The sequence below is a fragment of the Fonsecaea pedrosoi genome, assembly GCF_000835455.1.
Source record: "Fonsecaea pedrosoi CBS 271.37 unplaced genomic scaffold supercont1.2, whole genome shotgun sequence".
Lineage (NCBI taxonomy): Eukaryota > Fungi > Ascomycota > Eurotiomycetes > Chaetothyriales > Herpotrichiellaceae > Fonsecaea > Fonsecaea pedrosoi.
Genome location: NW_013550614.1, coordinates 3,708,370 through 3,721,691, shown reverse-complemented (window position 1 = coordinate 3,721,691; position 13,322 = coordinate 3,708,370). Strand labels below are relative to the sequence as shown.

The following is a 13,322-nucleotide window of genomic DNA, read 5'->3' as shown; positions in this document are numbered from 1 at the left end:
GTCAGTGTCCTGGAAGAAGTGGCGCGGAAGAACGAGTCTGGATGAAGCATTGGACATTATTTGAGGAGATTCCATGGCTCTTTTATACCTTTGCTGTCTGTGGTACGCACACATTGGCTTCGGCCCCGTGGTCGTGGAAGTTGTTATAGACACAGCAGCAGGAAAAGAAGCTGCATTCCTCGGGGGAGAATCAACGTCGTTTCGGGCGCCGCAAGTCTGGAGACTCGGGGATTCAACGACACGTTTCCCCGAGACCCACATGATCATGAAGCCCACCAATGAGAAGTGAGCTTATGGGCCCACCTTCCCGATTGTTCAAATCATGATTCATCGTTGCATCTGCCCGGAATTCTTCTTCCTGCACCATTTTGTAAGGTGCGCGGAAATATCCTCTCGCTTGTGATCAAATCCACTGCGGCTTCGTTTCAGTCGCTCCTACATCCACTGAAAATGAATCCTTCAGATCTTTCAATCAGGACACCCTCAACAAGACCGAGCTCCGCAGCCTGCATCCAATGTTCAGACCGAAAAGTCAGATGTGATAAGCAAATCCCATGTAGTACATGCATCAGACATAATGTGCAGTGCATTTTCCCCCCACCGAGAACAAAACCCCTCAAAACAACACGGAAATGGGTAAACGTCCACGAGTTTAATGCCCTGTTGAGGCAATATAAAGCGTTGCTCCGAGAGAAAGGCATCGACGTTAACCGGGTTGACGCCACCGCCCACCCTCTATGTGAGGAGCCTTCTACGACCAGTGACTCGGATGTATCTCGGACCAATGGGCAGTTCACAACGCCAGATTTTACCGTTTCCGCGGGACAAAGAACACTTTTCGAGCCCGAGCTATTGCACGAACAAGGGGGCACGAAACTTGTGCACAAGTAAGCAACAAACTCCAGTTTACGAGTCCATCAATGCACGAGGCTGAGAGTCCAATAGCAGCTTGTGGTCGCGAGTGGCACAAGAGGTACGTGGGGATGGGATTTTGTAGGCGTGGCAGACTCGCTTGCCTTTTCCTATTTACAGAGGCTTACAGTAGAGTCAGATCCAGGAAACAGGACATGAACTTGAAGATGGTTCAACTGATGGTTCCTGTGAAGGCCAGTCGCCACAAGACGATTTTTCTTATGTCCTGGGCTGCAATGCACCGGCTATTGTATCTTCACACCCGCCTTCCCAACACATTGATAAGTTATGGCGAACTTTCGTCAGAAACGTCAATCCTCTTACAAAGATAGTCCATGTGCCTAGCTTGCAGTCTGCGATAGAGAAGGCAGCTAACAATATCGACCACATCCCAAAAGGCTTCGAAGCTCTCATGTTTGCCATCTATAGCATTGCTACCTTGTCTCTTACGGAAGCTGAATGCAACGAGATATTGGGCGAAAGCCGGGCAGCCTTGCGTTCCTGTTACGTGGAAGCTACGAAAAGGGCTTTGTTTCGTGCCAAGTTCATGAGCAGCACGAGCATTGTGGTACTGCAGGCACTAGTCCTTCACCTTCTTGCTATCCGAGACGACCACGAACCGCGTGCGGTGTGGAGCCTTACGGGAGTGGCGCTTCGTGTTGCCGAAGGAATGGGTTTAAGTCTCGACGGCACACTTCTTGGTTTATCTCCATTTGAAACTGAAATCCGTCGACGCATATGGTGGCAGCTTAGGACACACGACTTCCGTGCAGCAGAGCTAAGTGGCCAGGCCAAGTTTCGAGACTTTGAAGTCAACGACACCACCCCTAAGATGCCCGCGAATGTCGATGACAGCGATCTTAATCCCACAATGTTGCAGGCGGCTGTCGAGTCGACGAAGCCGACTGAGATGATATGGTGTATGGTCAGGTCCACAATGGCCACCTTTGCTGCCGGACAAACAGCCAAGATGGCCAAACTCCGCAAGGTCGCCTTTACATCGGATGAATATCCCGCCATCGACGACTTGGAGCGCAAGGACGACTTCATCAGGGGAGTAGAAGACATATTGGAGACCAAGCACCTGCGATTTTGCGATCCATCTCAGCCCATACAACTCATGGCCCTGATTGGTGGCCGGACAGCAACAAACCTTGTCCGCTTCATGGCTCATCATCCACGCAGATGGGCCCACCAGAACAGTGTCCCAGCATCGGAGCGGCGTTTTGTCTGGGACATTGCCGTTCGACTGCTGGAGCAGTATAACATGATGCAAACCGACCCTCATCTGCGGCGCTTTGCGTGGCACGTACCCTATTTCATTCAATGGCACGCTGTTATCCATGTCTTGGACACACTCCGAACAGAGCCTCTTCACGTAGACTCTCAAAGTGCCTGGTCCCTCATCGACACCTTGTTCGAGAACAATCTCGGGATTATGTTGAGCATCGACAGACCGATCGTTGCAGCGGTGGGAAATCTCTGTCTGAAAGCCTTTGCCGCTCGAGAGGACGTTTTGAAGAGACAGAAAGCGGTTGTACCTCCTCCGCCGGAATACATAACTAGGCTGCGCGATCAGCGACAGGCCGCCAAAGCAAGGAGAGAAGAAGCTGCGATGAAAAGTTGGGCGCGAGTACCATTGAGCCGCCAACAATCGAGCATGATCAATGTCGACCCAACACCACCAGACTTGGATTCTGCGTCGAAAGACACGCCGCCTACGTCTCAGTTACAGCAAAACCTGCTCCTCAACCGGCAGGTCAGTGCCTTTGAAGGACGCGCCCGGAATGACGATGATACATTCTGGCTCGGAAACGGCGCTCGAGACGATGAAAATACAAGTTCCGCAGATGGTGCTGGAGATATGCTCAGCCAGTATACCGACGCCATTTTGGCCCAAGATTACGCGCTCAGTACTCCCAATGACGATGCCATAGATTGGGAGCGATGGGATACTTGGTTCGGCCATCTCGATCCTCTGTGTCCGAGTGCTACTCCACAGAGAAAGAGGGGGGTCAGCAATGAGAGCTTAATGTCCAGGTGAGGTCAACCCTCGAGGACCTGTTTTCGAGTGCCGATACTGGCGCACCTTTGGTTTGTGACGTGGATCCGCCGTGGCATCAAGAACTCGGTAGCGATGCAGGACTTGAGGTTTCTGCATGGCACTGCTATAGCCATCACAGACACAGCTACAAAATCCACCCACAAAGTCTTCTTTTTCCCTGGATCAAGTAATATGAAAATAGGAGTCTCGGCTTTGTTCAGCCACTGTACACCGTTATCATTTTTGCAGTGTTCAGACCAGCTTGAACTATGTCGGAATCACCAGGCGTGATTCATGAGAGTCACAAACGTATGATAGACTGGGCCACCAATCCCGGTTGTTACCCCATTGATACTCCTGGGTATCACCAAATTATTACTCCTATGTTCCAATACGAGCAACCTGCTTACTGTGCAGGACATTCTCCAGGGGGATCGGACAGCACGATACTCGTGCGTCAGTGCGCTGGTGCCGCGCGAAGGAAGCATTCGCGTCTCCTCTAGCCACCTACTCCTACTCGTACCTATGCACCTTCAGACTTCTACGGAGTATGCGTTGAAACTCCGTAAAGACTGACACTTCTTTCCCGGTTCCGCACGTTTGGTCGGTCCACTAGAATCCTACGGGATGGAATAAGATGAGATGGGACATGTTGAAACCACCAGGGATTTCCACATCCGCGTTCAGGTCGCAATCTGTGAAGGAAATACGGATGGTGTCCATTTCAGAAGTTTCACGGTCATCAAGATCAAGAAGAATGGGAGACCTGAAAACGCCATGCAGCAACAATATCTGGGGTTTTTATGAACGGACCGAGTTCGACACACCGCGAGGCTGAGTTATTATGGTCGGCACCGGTTCACAATAACACTTCTCACCCCTCTGTCCTAGCAGCACAGCTTTCATGCCTGGATCCCTCACTCCTTCAGAGAGGAGCTCCGGCACGGCCAGGGCCCGCAAATACCTTTGTCAGCGACTCCCAGATCGGCTGGCCCCCATATGTCAGATCACCCAGGGGTGGACACGTCAGAGGATCCAGAGCCGAGCCCAGCGCATCCGTGAGCAGTTTCAAAGGCACCGCCAGGGTCGAGTACAGCGGAGATAGCGAGTCTGGAGACACGGTGTCGACGATCTGCAGCGCGAAGCAGAGCAGGTTGTTCCCCTGCAGCAACGTCTCGGCGTTCAGCACGCCGCCGGTCAGGTCGCTGATGTCCAGCGGCGTGAAGGAGTTGACGGTGCCGGTGTTGCCGCCAATCGACGCGAGCTGGGGATACTTGACGAACGCGTCGACCAGGTCCAGGTTGAGCTGCACCACATCGTAGTCGACGGGGGCTTTATACCAGTTGTTGGGGATGCGTTCCCATCCGCGCTTGTACTGGAGCGAGCCGTCGTCGTTGTCAACCACGCCCCAGAAAGACTTCAGTACCTGTTTGGCTGGCCCAATAGTCAACAGTGCCCCTCGAACAAGCCGCGCTCTGATTACTTACTCATGATACCTCCCGGGTTTTCTGCCGAGTGATTCGAAAGCAAGCGAAGAGCAAGAGTCGGCCCAGCATTACGAACAATGGCGCCAGTCCAGGGTCCATACCAGCAATATGGGTTAGTGGAGATGCACTCGTTGAGCATGTCGATGGAGTGCTGCATCACATTTTCCGTCGAGAGAACGTCTGTATCGTTGCTGGCACGGTTGTAAAGTTGAAGAAAGCGACCCATGTCCATGATGGAAGCGTCACCGGTGACATAGAGATCGTTGCGCGTCATCGAAGCGTCTGTCTCGATCAAGTTGTGCGACCGTCCGATCCCCTGTGGTTCACCGAGGAGACCCAGCAGATTTCCGAGGAGATTCTGAGTCTGGGGGGATGCTGTATCGATCGAGAAACCTGGACTCAAGGAGAGTGGGTTGCCGGTCCAGACGGTGCCTGTGAAAGACTTAGCTGAGACCTCTGCGTCTGGAATGAATGTTGAGGTCGTACCAAAGACGGCGAGGATGGTCGAGAGTCCGATGCCCATCCCGTATACTTGTCTCATCGTCAACACCTTTGCTGTGGCGATGACTCGGCGAACGACTCACCCTCGTTTGTGGCGCCTATAATATCGGGAAACTAATGTCCACGGCATTAGACCTGCAACAACCATATTCCTGGGGAATGACCTACTTTTGCAATTCCAGACCGATCGATATAGCCATGGTTCGCCAACGCATTGAGCCCAGGACAGGGTCCCCTCTGCGCGCTGGAGCTAGGCGCCTGCCATTCATGTTCGCCGTCGACTTGTTGGAGTGTCAGTCCATATTCTCACGAGACAGTCCAGCTAACTAGAGGTGTCTTGTCTTACCTTGAATCGGGGTATCTAGGGGGTTGACCAGGAGTCTTTTCTCTCGTTGATGCTGTACTCGGCGCACAATTTCCTCAAACGTCAAGTCCTCCGAGATATCAATCCCTCCTGCTCTGGCGAGAAGTGCAACATTGGAAGCCGTGGGAAACGCCAGGCATGGCACACAGATTCCCAGCAATGCCGTACAAGCTGATAGCAACAGTTTCATCTCCACCAACCAAGAAGAAGAAAAAAAAAACGAATGACAGCACCACCGAGATGGCTAGCAGATGTATCAAAAGAGTGACTGAGGTGAGTATTGCCAAATGCTGCTGGACTGAGCAGAGGGCGAAGGTGATGTTCAACCGATCAAAGACATTATTCCATGTCGACGAGTTTGTGGTCGAAGCCCGTTGGAAGATCGACATTTGCACAAATGACTCTGATTCCGATGTCTGATTGGGGATGCAGATCCATGCTGTCGCGTCATTTCGCGGAGCACGGACGATCGTCAATGGAAAAGAGGCCAGCGAGGTTAGAAGTGGGTTGGGAGACAAGCGTGACAAGCTTCCTCCAAGAGTTGAGACTCCGGATGTGCACAGACTAGCGAATGGACCGGTGGGGGGGGGGGAGGAGGCTGACTCTTTGCAGATGTTGCAACACCGGATTTATTATCGAATGGTCCCCATTGTGGGATCGAGACAGTGGGAAAACGGGGGCCAAAGATGCATACTATCGTGCCACCATCGTCACTAGCCAAGAGCCAAAGTCGTCCCAGGTATTCGTGGACTGTGGCGAATGCATGGATCCGTCTCCACGTTCCTTAACGGCTCAGCTGGTGGGTCAGGTAGACACCGTTTGTCGGGGATGCAGCACTCTTGATGTTGGTCAATGGACGAGTCTGAACTTGGGCCCCTGGGAAGTCATTGGGTACAGACTGTACTGGGTACTCCATACGAGGAGACAGGCGGAAGAAGTCTTCTTGTAGTGGATGTACTCGGGACTCGGTACGAGCCTTGACTGAATGTGTGTCTCTGTAGATATATAAATGTGACCCTCACAACGTCACTCTACGGAAAAAAATCCCCTCAAAGCATCCTACTTCTAGCCCCTGGCCAGTGCCATGACTCGTCAGAAGGATCAAATACTTCTCTCCTGCTTAGGTACGGATAGACCATGTACTGTTCGTACTCGTAATAATCCTGGATCCCAAGAGAAGGAAGCTTAGCTGACCTACAACCACTGCGCACTAAGCATTCAGAGCTCTTTCCTGCAAGGCAGATCCTTACTGATGCTTGACTGGTTCCCAAGGTTCTGGGCATCCAGAATGTGGGAAGCGGGGAAAAGGAGGCGGCGACCCACGAGGCTGGGGGAACTTATCCGCCGTGCCTCGCGGATGCAGGCATATCCTAGTACGACGAGTCGTCGAGTTTTTAACGGGATTAACCAGGGGCTGAAAGTGGAGTCGGGAATGGGTTTTGGTCGACCAAGGAAGATCCTCGAAAGCTGGGTTCTTGTTAGTAAAGGAATATACCAAGAGGTGACATCGGATCCCTGGGGACTCATCTCGTCTTATGTGTTTGTTTGTGTAGATCACCAGCCCAGGATGCCTCGAGATTTGCGATAGAACACACAGAATGTTATACCCACCCACCCGTGCCATCTTTACTCGGGTCTCGTTTTGATTGCAGAGTCCAGTTCGTTTCCCCGTCAGTGGACACGTCCAGTGTGCAGATCTCGAAAAGGTCTAACAACCGGGAAAACGAACCCACGAGGACCAAGTGTTGCTCATGTATTCCATCCTGGTCACAGAAGCCGTCCTCCCTGCTCTATTCTGACTGCTGATCTTCCCCAGACACTCTCACTACTTTGGTATCTGTGCTTCTGTTCTATACTCGAATTTTCCAAGTTAGTGGACCGCATATTTCACTGTTACTTCAGTTCTCCACCGCTTCAACAACGACCATTTCTTCAATGTCGTACTCTTGTGCCTCCCTGGTGGGCTCTCCATAGCTCGAGGAACCACGTTGCTAGTACTCCTGGATCTGCTCGAGACTGGACTCAGAGCGCACAGGGGCGGAAGACTTCGAGGAGCGTCAACCAGTTCCCCCTGAGGTTAAACAACCACTCGACCTCTTAACAGACAAGTCATATCATGCCTGCACTGTTATTATCCTCTCATCAGTCTTCTCACGCCTGAAAGAAGATACTGCTTACGCTCGAAACATCACTTTATGACCACCACGTTATGACAATGAGATCGTTCACGGCCATATTCTTCCTAGTTGCCGCCACCTTGCTGGCTGTCGTCAGAGCCGACCTGGAATCTGCAGCGGCCCTTTATCCCAAATGTGGTGTAGGTACACCGCCTCCCCAGTCCTGTCGTCGCTGACACGTCCAGCTTGACTGCACTCTGGCGGGAATTGCTCAGTCGAACTGCTCTGCCACTGACCAAGCATGTATCTGCACGAACCAACAACTGGCAGAGACCATCACAGTCTGCGTGGCCATGAACTGTACGATTAAAGAACAACTAAGTACGGAAAGCCTCAAGGTCAAATGCCCGCAGCACGCTGACAATGAAAAGCCACGAAGAATGTCTCCCTGACGGCTTGCGGTGCTCCAGTCCGTGACCGAAGCAGTCTCATCTCTGGATTTGGAGCAGGAGGCGGCGCCGTGGCCCTGGTCATCTACGCGGTTCGGATATTTGCGAAAATTATCGTTCCAGCGGCGAGGATTGGCTACGACGACATCACTATTAGCATTGCAATGGTAGGGATTGAATCGACGTGTGTACCCTGAGGACTCGATTGCTGACTCTGTTGACAGCTTCTCCTCGTTCCTTTCTCAGCGCTGTCAGTAGTTCGTATGTAGCAGCGACTGGTGACACCGGAGATCTAGGCTGACGACTTGCAGTTGCCAGTCACGGCTATGGCAAAGACATCTGGACGGTGCCATTTGACGACATTACGCTTATTCTAAAAGTATGCCGACGACCTCACAGAGTGGGACAAAAGCACTGATAAATGAGCCCAGGTATACTTTGTTGACGAAATCCTCTACCTCATCATAATATCCCTGACCAAGGTGGCCATCATTTGCTTCTACCTTCGAATCTTTCCCGAAAAACAGTTTCGACGCGTGGCCTTTGGCACCATGGCCCTGACGATCGCGTACATGGTGATCTTTGTCATTGTGTCGGCCTGTCAGTGTGAGCCGGTGTCTCTGGCGTGGACGTCCTGGGATGGCGAGCACGAGGGTCGATGCAACAACGAGAACGCACAGGCGTGGGCCGCCGCAGCTGTCAACATCGCGCTGGACGTCGTCATTCTCGTCATGCCACTGCGGCTTGTGATGAAGCTCAACCTGCACTGGAAGAAGAAGTTACAGATCATGATCATGTTGAGCGTGGGAGCATGGTACGTTCTCTCAGCTTATGATGAAGCAATCTCTAACCCAGCCTCTTTCCAGTGTCATCGTCGTCAGCGCCCTCCGACTCGACACGCTCTTCATGTTCGCCAGATCCCAGAACCTGACGTGGGACACCACGGCCTTCGGCTACTGGTCCTGCATCGAGATGGACGTGGGCGTCATCTGCGCCTGCATGCCTGCCATGTACTCGTTGTTCAAGTACTACTTTCCCCAGATCCTCAGTGGCACGGTCCAAGGCAAGAGCAAGGCGAGCGGTGTTGTTGTCTCGGGTAGTCGGAGCGGAGCTCGCACTCCGGGGTTACAGTTTGACAGACGGAGGGACGACAAGGATGGGGGCAACGACTTTGTCCGCCTGGTTGACCTGGAGAGCGTCAAGGAGGAGCGAGTAGTCGGCACTGCGCCGGGGACGGCATGCTAGTCTTGTTCCTCTGGCTGGATCATGGATTTGTTTACAGGTATTGTATAAGCAAGCATACGGGTACACAAGCTTGGAGACACAAGAATACTTGAATTGATAAGGTGCGTCCCTCGCGACGCTTGTGTAGAAAATGTGATGATTAGTATGACTTGACTTGGCCTTGCTTGTATCGAATAGCGAGGGTTCATAAACTACAGCAAGACCTACGCGAGGGTATCGACTTGTCAGGCACAAAGGAACTCCTCGTTAACAAGACCTCCAGATAGGTACTTCCAGCCACGCTTCCTACCCTGACCGCCATATCCTCCGCCGTCTTCCGTCGAAGGACGAGAGCTGTGCAACCACCTCCCCAGGAACTGTGTTGCACGCAAGTTACGAGGGGTAAATGATCCCGCGCAGCCTCACTCGCCCTGGCGCCCTGGCACCCTGCCAGCCAAACCCCTTACTCGTAACTTGTTATGAGGTGAATCCTGTAACAGCCCGCCACCCACCGCTAGCAGGCTAGTCTCTGGAAAAGCCCCGGAATATCTACCCACAGCGGGATCGTCCAACGGCCGGCACCTAAAGGGAACTAGGTACGAGAAGTAGGCAAAGTGGACCCAGACTCCAGTGCTCTACCTCTAGAGAGAGAGGGAGGGAGGAGAAAGAAAGAAAGGGGCCCGCATTCAGCCCGCACGCTTCGGTGGCTCTCAGCCTTGCTCGCTACTCTACTCCATTCGACCTTGTTTGGGGCACATTGCGTCTCAATTTGGCCGGCGAGTTTCCTGCCCCATGTACCTACTTTGTAATGCGCACCTAGCTTCCGAATGTATGGGTTAATTAGTAGCGCTTCAGGGTGTCCTGGGACTTCTCGCTAGGTACTTACATAGCTTGGAAGGAACTGGCCCTTCCAGACATACGACATACACTGCGGAGTCCTCGCTCTACCTACTCGGCACCGTCTGGACTCCCTTGATGGTATTGGGGTGATTTGATGAGCATTGAGCCCCAATTGCCAGGAATAAGTCTAAAGCGCTTTCGTTTATGCACCTCCCGTGGGTACGGGTACTTGCCGAGTATAGGCTGGTACGCGGGTAGTGGGTTATAGGTAGGCACGTAGGGGTATTGCGAAGTGGCCCGCCAAAATCCATACCTGCCCGCCCGGCTATTCCCACCGTCGATGGAGCGAGCCATGGCTTCAAACAAGCCTTTCAACCTAGCTTTGGCACACTTGTCTTACCTAGGTAGGTACTGTAGGCAGGTGCAGAGCTTTTTGGTCGCCTACCCTGTGTGGTGTCTGTGGTCCCTGTGGCCTGGCACCGGGCAGTTCGTTCGACCAACTCTCCGAGCGAGAAGATCCCAGGAGGAGCCAATTGACGATCCCAATTTCCCAATCTTCCCACTCTCCCACCGTTTTCTCAGGATGATGGGATGTGATACGAGGTACACGTACGACGAACAATGAGAGGGGAAGGGGAGAAGCCATGGTGGACTTGCGCCCATGCATGAATGCCGACACCTTACATATATACTACTATAAGATAAACAGAGGACATCATAATGCCGCCGGGATCACTTCAGGTGACGATGTATGGGAGTTGAGCCATCAAAGCCTTCAGTTTGATTTGTTTGGAGTCTTTACTTTTTTTTTCATCCGATACGCGGTTTAATGCTATGGGGCCATGAGGGCGACATTGGCTTTAATAACCCTGTTGGGGGGCACGACGGTGTCGGCTCTGTGAGTATTACCATCATAGCATTTTCCTTTACCAAGACGTGGGAGGGTGGCCTGACTGGCTAACAACTCCTCCAGAACATCGGCACATAGACATTGGCATAATAAATTCCACAGGCGCGACGACAACAATATAACACAGACGATTCGAGTGGACAATTCCACCACAGACCCCACCGCATATGATTATGTCGTGGTCGGCAGCGGCCCTGGAGGCGGTCCTCTGGCTTCACGGCTGGCGATTGCAGGGTACAGAGTCCTCCTGATCGAGGCGGGAGACGACCAAGGCGAGGCAACGTGGCAGCAGGTGCCGGCTTTGCAGCTCCAGGCCACAGAGTTTACGCCCATGCGGTGGGATTACTTTGTCAACCACTACCAGGACCTTGCGCGGCAGGAACAGGATTCCAAAATGGTCTGGAAGACTCCCTCCGGAGACGAGTACGTCGGGAACAGTCCGCCATCTGGCTCGACTCCCCTGGGGATCTGGTACCCACGCACGGGAACCCTGGGAGGTTGCTCGGCGCATAACGCAATGATCACCATCTATCCACACGAGAGCGACTGGAATAATATCGCGTCAATCACGGGTGATAGTTCCTGGAGTGCCGGGAACATGCGCAAATACTTTGAGCGCTTGGAACGGTGCAGATATCTCCCCAACAGTGTCGTCGGCCACGGCTTTGATGGTTGGTACGAGACCAGTCTCACGGAATTGTCGCTGGCAGTCGAGGACCAGAAACTGTTGTCGCTCATAATCGCGGCGGGAACGGCAATGGGTAAGGGTCTGCTCGGGATGGTGCTCAACACGGTGGCTGGGTTGGGAGAAGTCTTGCTCAGAGACATCAATGCCGATGTTCCCGGCCGGGACTCTCAGGAGGGCCTGTACCAGGTCCCAATTGCAGTTACCGAGGTGGACAAGAAACGCAATGGTCCGCGCGACTTTATCCTCGACACCGCAAACGCCGTCAACGCAGACGGATCGCGCAAGTACCATCTCGACGTCAAGCTCAACACCTTGGTGACAAAAGTCCGGTTTGACACTTCTGGATCCAAGCCGAAGGCCGTTGGCGTCGACTATCTAGAAGGACAAAGTCTGTATCGCGCCGACCCTCGCGCGGGCTCAGCAGCGGGTGGCACCCCGGGTAGCGTCAATGCGAGTCGGGAGGTGATCATCTCTGGTGGTGCGTTCAACTCGCCGCAATTGCTCAAATTATCTGGTATTGGACCTGCTGCTGAGCTATCCAAATTCGGCATCCCCGTGGTTGTCGACCTACCAGGTGTGGGAACCAACTTGCAGGACCGTTATGAGGCAACGCTTGTGGGAGACAGTAACACCGACTTTGCCATCACCAAGGACTGTACCTTTCTCCGCACTGAGCCTGACCCATGCTTGGAGCAATGGCAAACTCAACCAGGTCCCTTTCTCAAAGGCACATACGCGACCAACGGTATTGCCATTGCTGTGATCAAAAAGTCGTCTGTTGCGGACGGGGATCCCGATCTCTTGATTTCTGGTGCTCCCGCATTCTTCACAGGCTACCATCCCGGATATTCGAATGAGTCACTGAAAGACGCCCACCACTGGGCCTGGATCGTTCTCAAGGCGCATTCGCGAAACAACGCCGGGACTATCACCCTGCGTTCCACCGATCCGCGCGACACGCCCGTCATCAATTTCAATTACTTCGACACAGGGATCACTACCGACGACGCCGACGAAAAGGACTTGCAAGCCACATACGAGGGCATGGAGTTGTCGCGCAAGATGTTCCAAGACTATATACCGCTGCAGGGCACGTTCAAGGAGGTTTGGCCGGGCAATAAAGCCACAACGGAGGCTCAGATGAAGGACTGGATAAAGAAAGAAGCCTGGGGACATCATGCGAGCTGCACATGTCCTATCGGCGCCGATGACGACAAGATGGCGGTCCTAGATTCCCAGTTCCGTGTTCGAGGTGTTGACGGGTTGAGAGTGGTCGATGCGAGTGTCTTTCCCAAAATCCCGGGATTCTACATCGTGCTGCCCACGTATATGATTAGTGAGAAGGCAGCGGATGTGATTCTGGAGGATGCTGCCAGTACGTGAGATCCAGTGGACGCTTGGACTGTTTTGCTCTGCATCATGGAACATGGTGTCAAAATAAGTGTACTTCTTAGTCTTGTTCTATTGCAGAAATAGTGTTGCATTGCACGGAACTTCGAAGGGCTTAATGAACTAAATTGTAGCATCTTTGACGGTGGTAGAGAAAACATCGAAGAGAAGCGTAGAGCAATACAGTCCTCGCCAAATTTGTAGTTGGTTATACCATTGCAACATCAAGGAAGAAATTGAACGACGAAGAGTCGAAGAGTTTCAGGGATTAAAAGCGGCACGAAATTTGTGCAGTGGGACAGAGCCAAGATGGTAAAGCGGCAACTGCGCAGCTCCCAATTCCGACCTCATGCCCGGTAGATCTATTCGCCTGCCTGTTCATCGACGTCGTCTTTAC

The 13,322-nt window shown here is 52.8% G+C and overlaps 4 protein-coding genes across 4 annotated transcripts; 3 read left to right on the top strand and 1 right to left on the bottom strand.

The window, feature by feature from the left end:
* Positions 1-1,324: 1,324 nt before the first annotated feature.
* On the top strand, positions 1,325-2,956 carry Z517_03312 (uncharacterized protein; the record flags this gene model as incomplete). Its single annotated transcript, XM_013432420.1, has 1 exon — positions 1,325-2,956. The coding sequence occupies one exon, from the start codon at positions 1,325-1,327 to the stop codon at positions 2,954-2,956; it is 1,632 nt and encodes a 543-aa protein (XP_013287874.1).
* Positions 2,957-3,881: 925 nt separating this feature from the next.
* Positions 3,882-5,498, bottom strand: Z517_03311 (uncharacterized protein; the record flags this gene model as incomplete). Its single annotated transcript, XM_013432419.1, has 5 exons — positions 3,882-4,390; positions 4,444-4,875; positions 4,930-4,998; positions 5,109-5,225; positions 5,291-5,498. The coding sequence occupies 5 exons, from the start codon at positions 5,496-5,498 to the stop codon at positions 3,882-3,884; spliced, it is 1,335 nt and encodes a 444-aa protein (XP_013287873.1).
* A 2,019-nt stretch (positions 5,499-7,517) lies between these two features.
* On the top strand, positions 7,518-9,119 carry Z517_03310 (uncharacterized protein; the record flags this gene model as incomplete). Its single annotated transcript, XM_013432418.1, has 7 exons — positions 7,518-7,625; positions 7,671-7,806; positions 7,857-8,041; positions 8,099-8,135; positions 8,186-8,253; positions 8,306-8,688; positions 8,741-9,119. 7 exons carry the CDS (start codon positions 7,518-7,520, stop codon positions 9,117-9,119), a joined length of 1,296 nt encoding a protein of 431 aa, XP_013287872.1.
* Positions 9,120-10,780: 1,661 nt separating this feature from the next.
* On the top strand, positions 10,781-12,919 carry Z517_03309 (uncharacterized protein; the record flags this gene model as incomplete). Its single annotated transcript, XM_013432417.1, has 2 exons — positions 10,781-10,836; positions 10,951-12,919. 2 exons carry the CDS (start codon positions 10,781-10,783, stop codon positions 12,917-12,919), a joined length of 2,025 nt encoding a protein of 674 aa, XP_013287871.1.
* Positions 12,920-13,322: the final 403 nt, after the last annotated feature.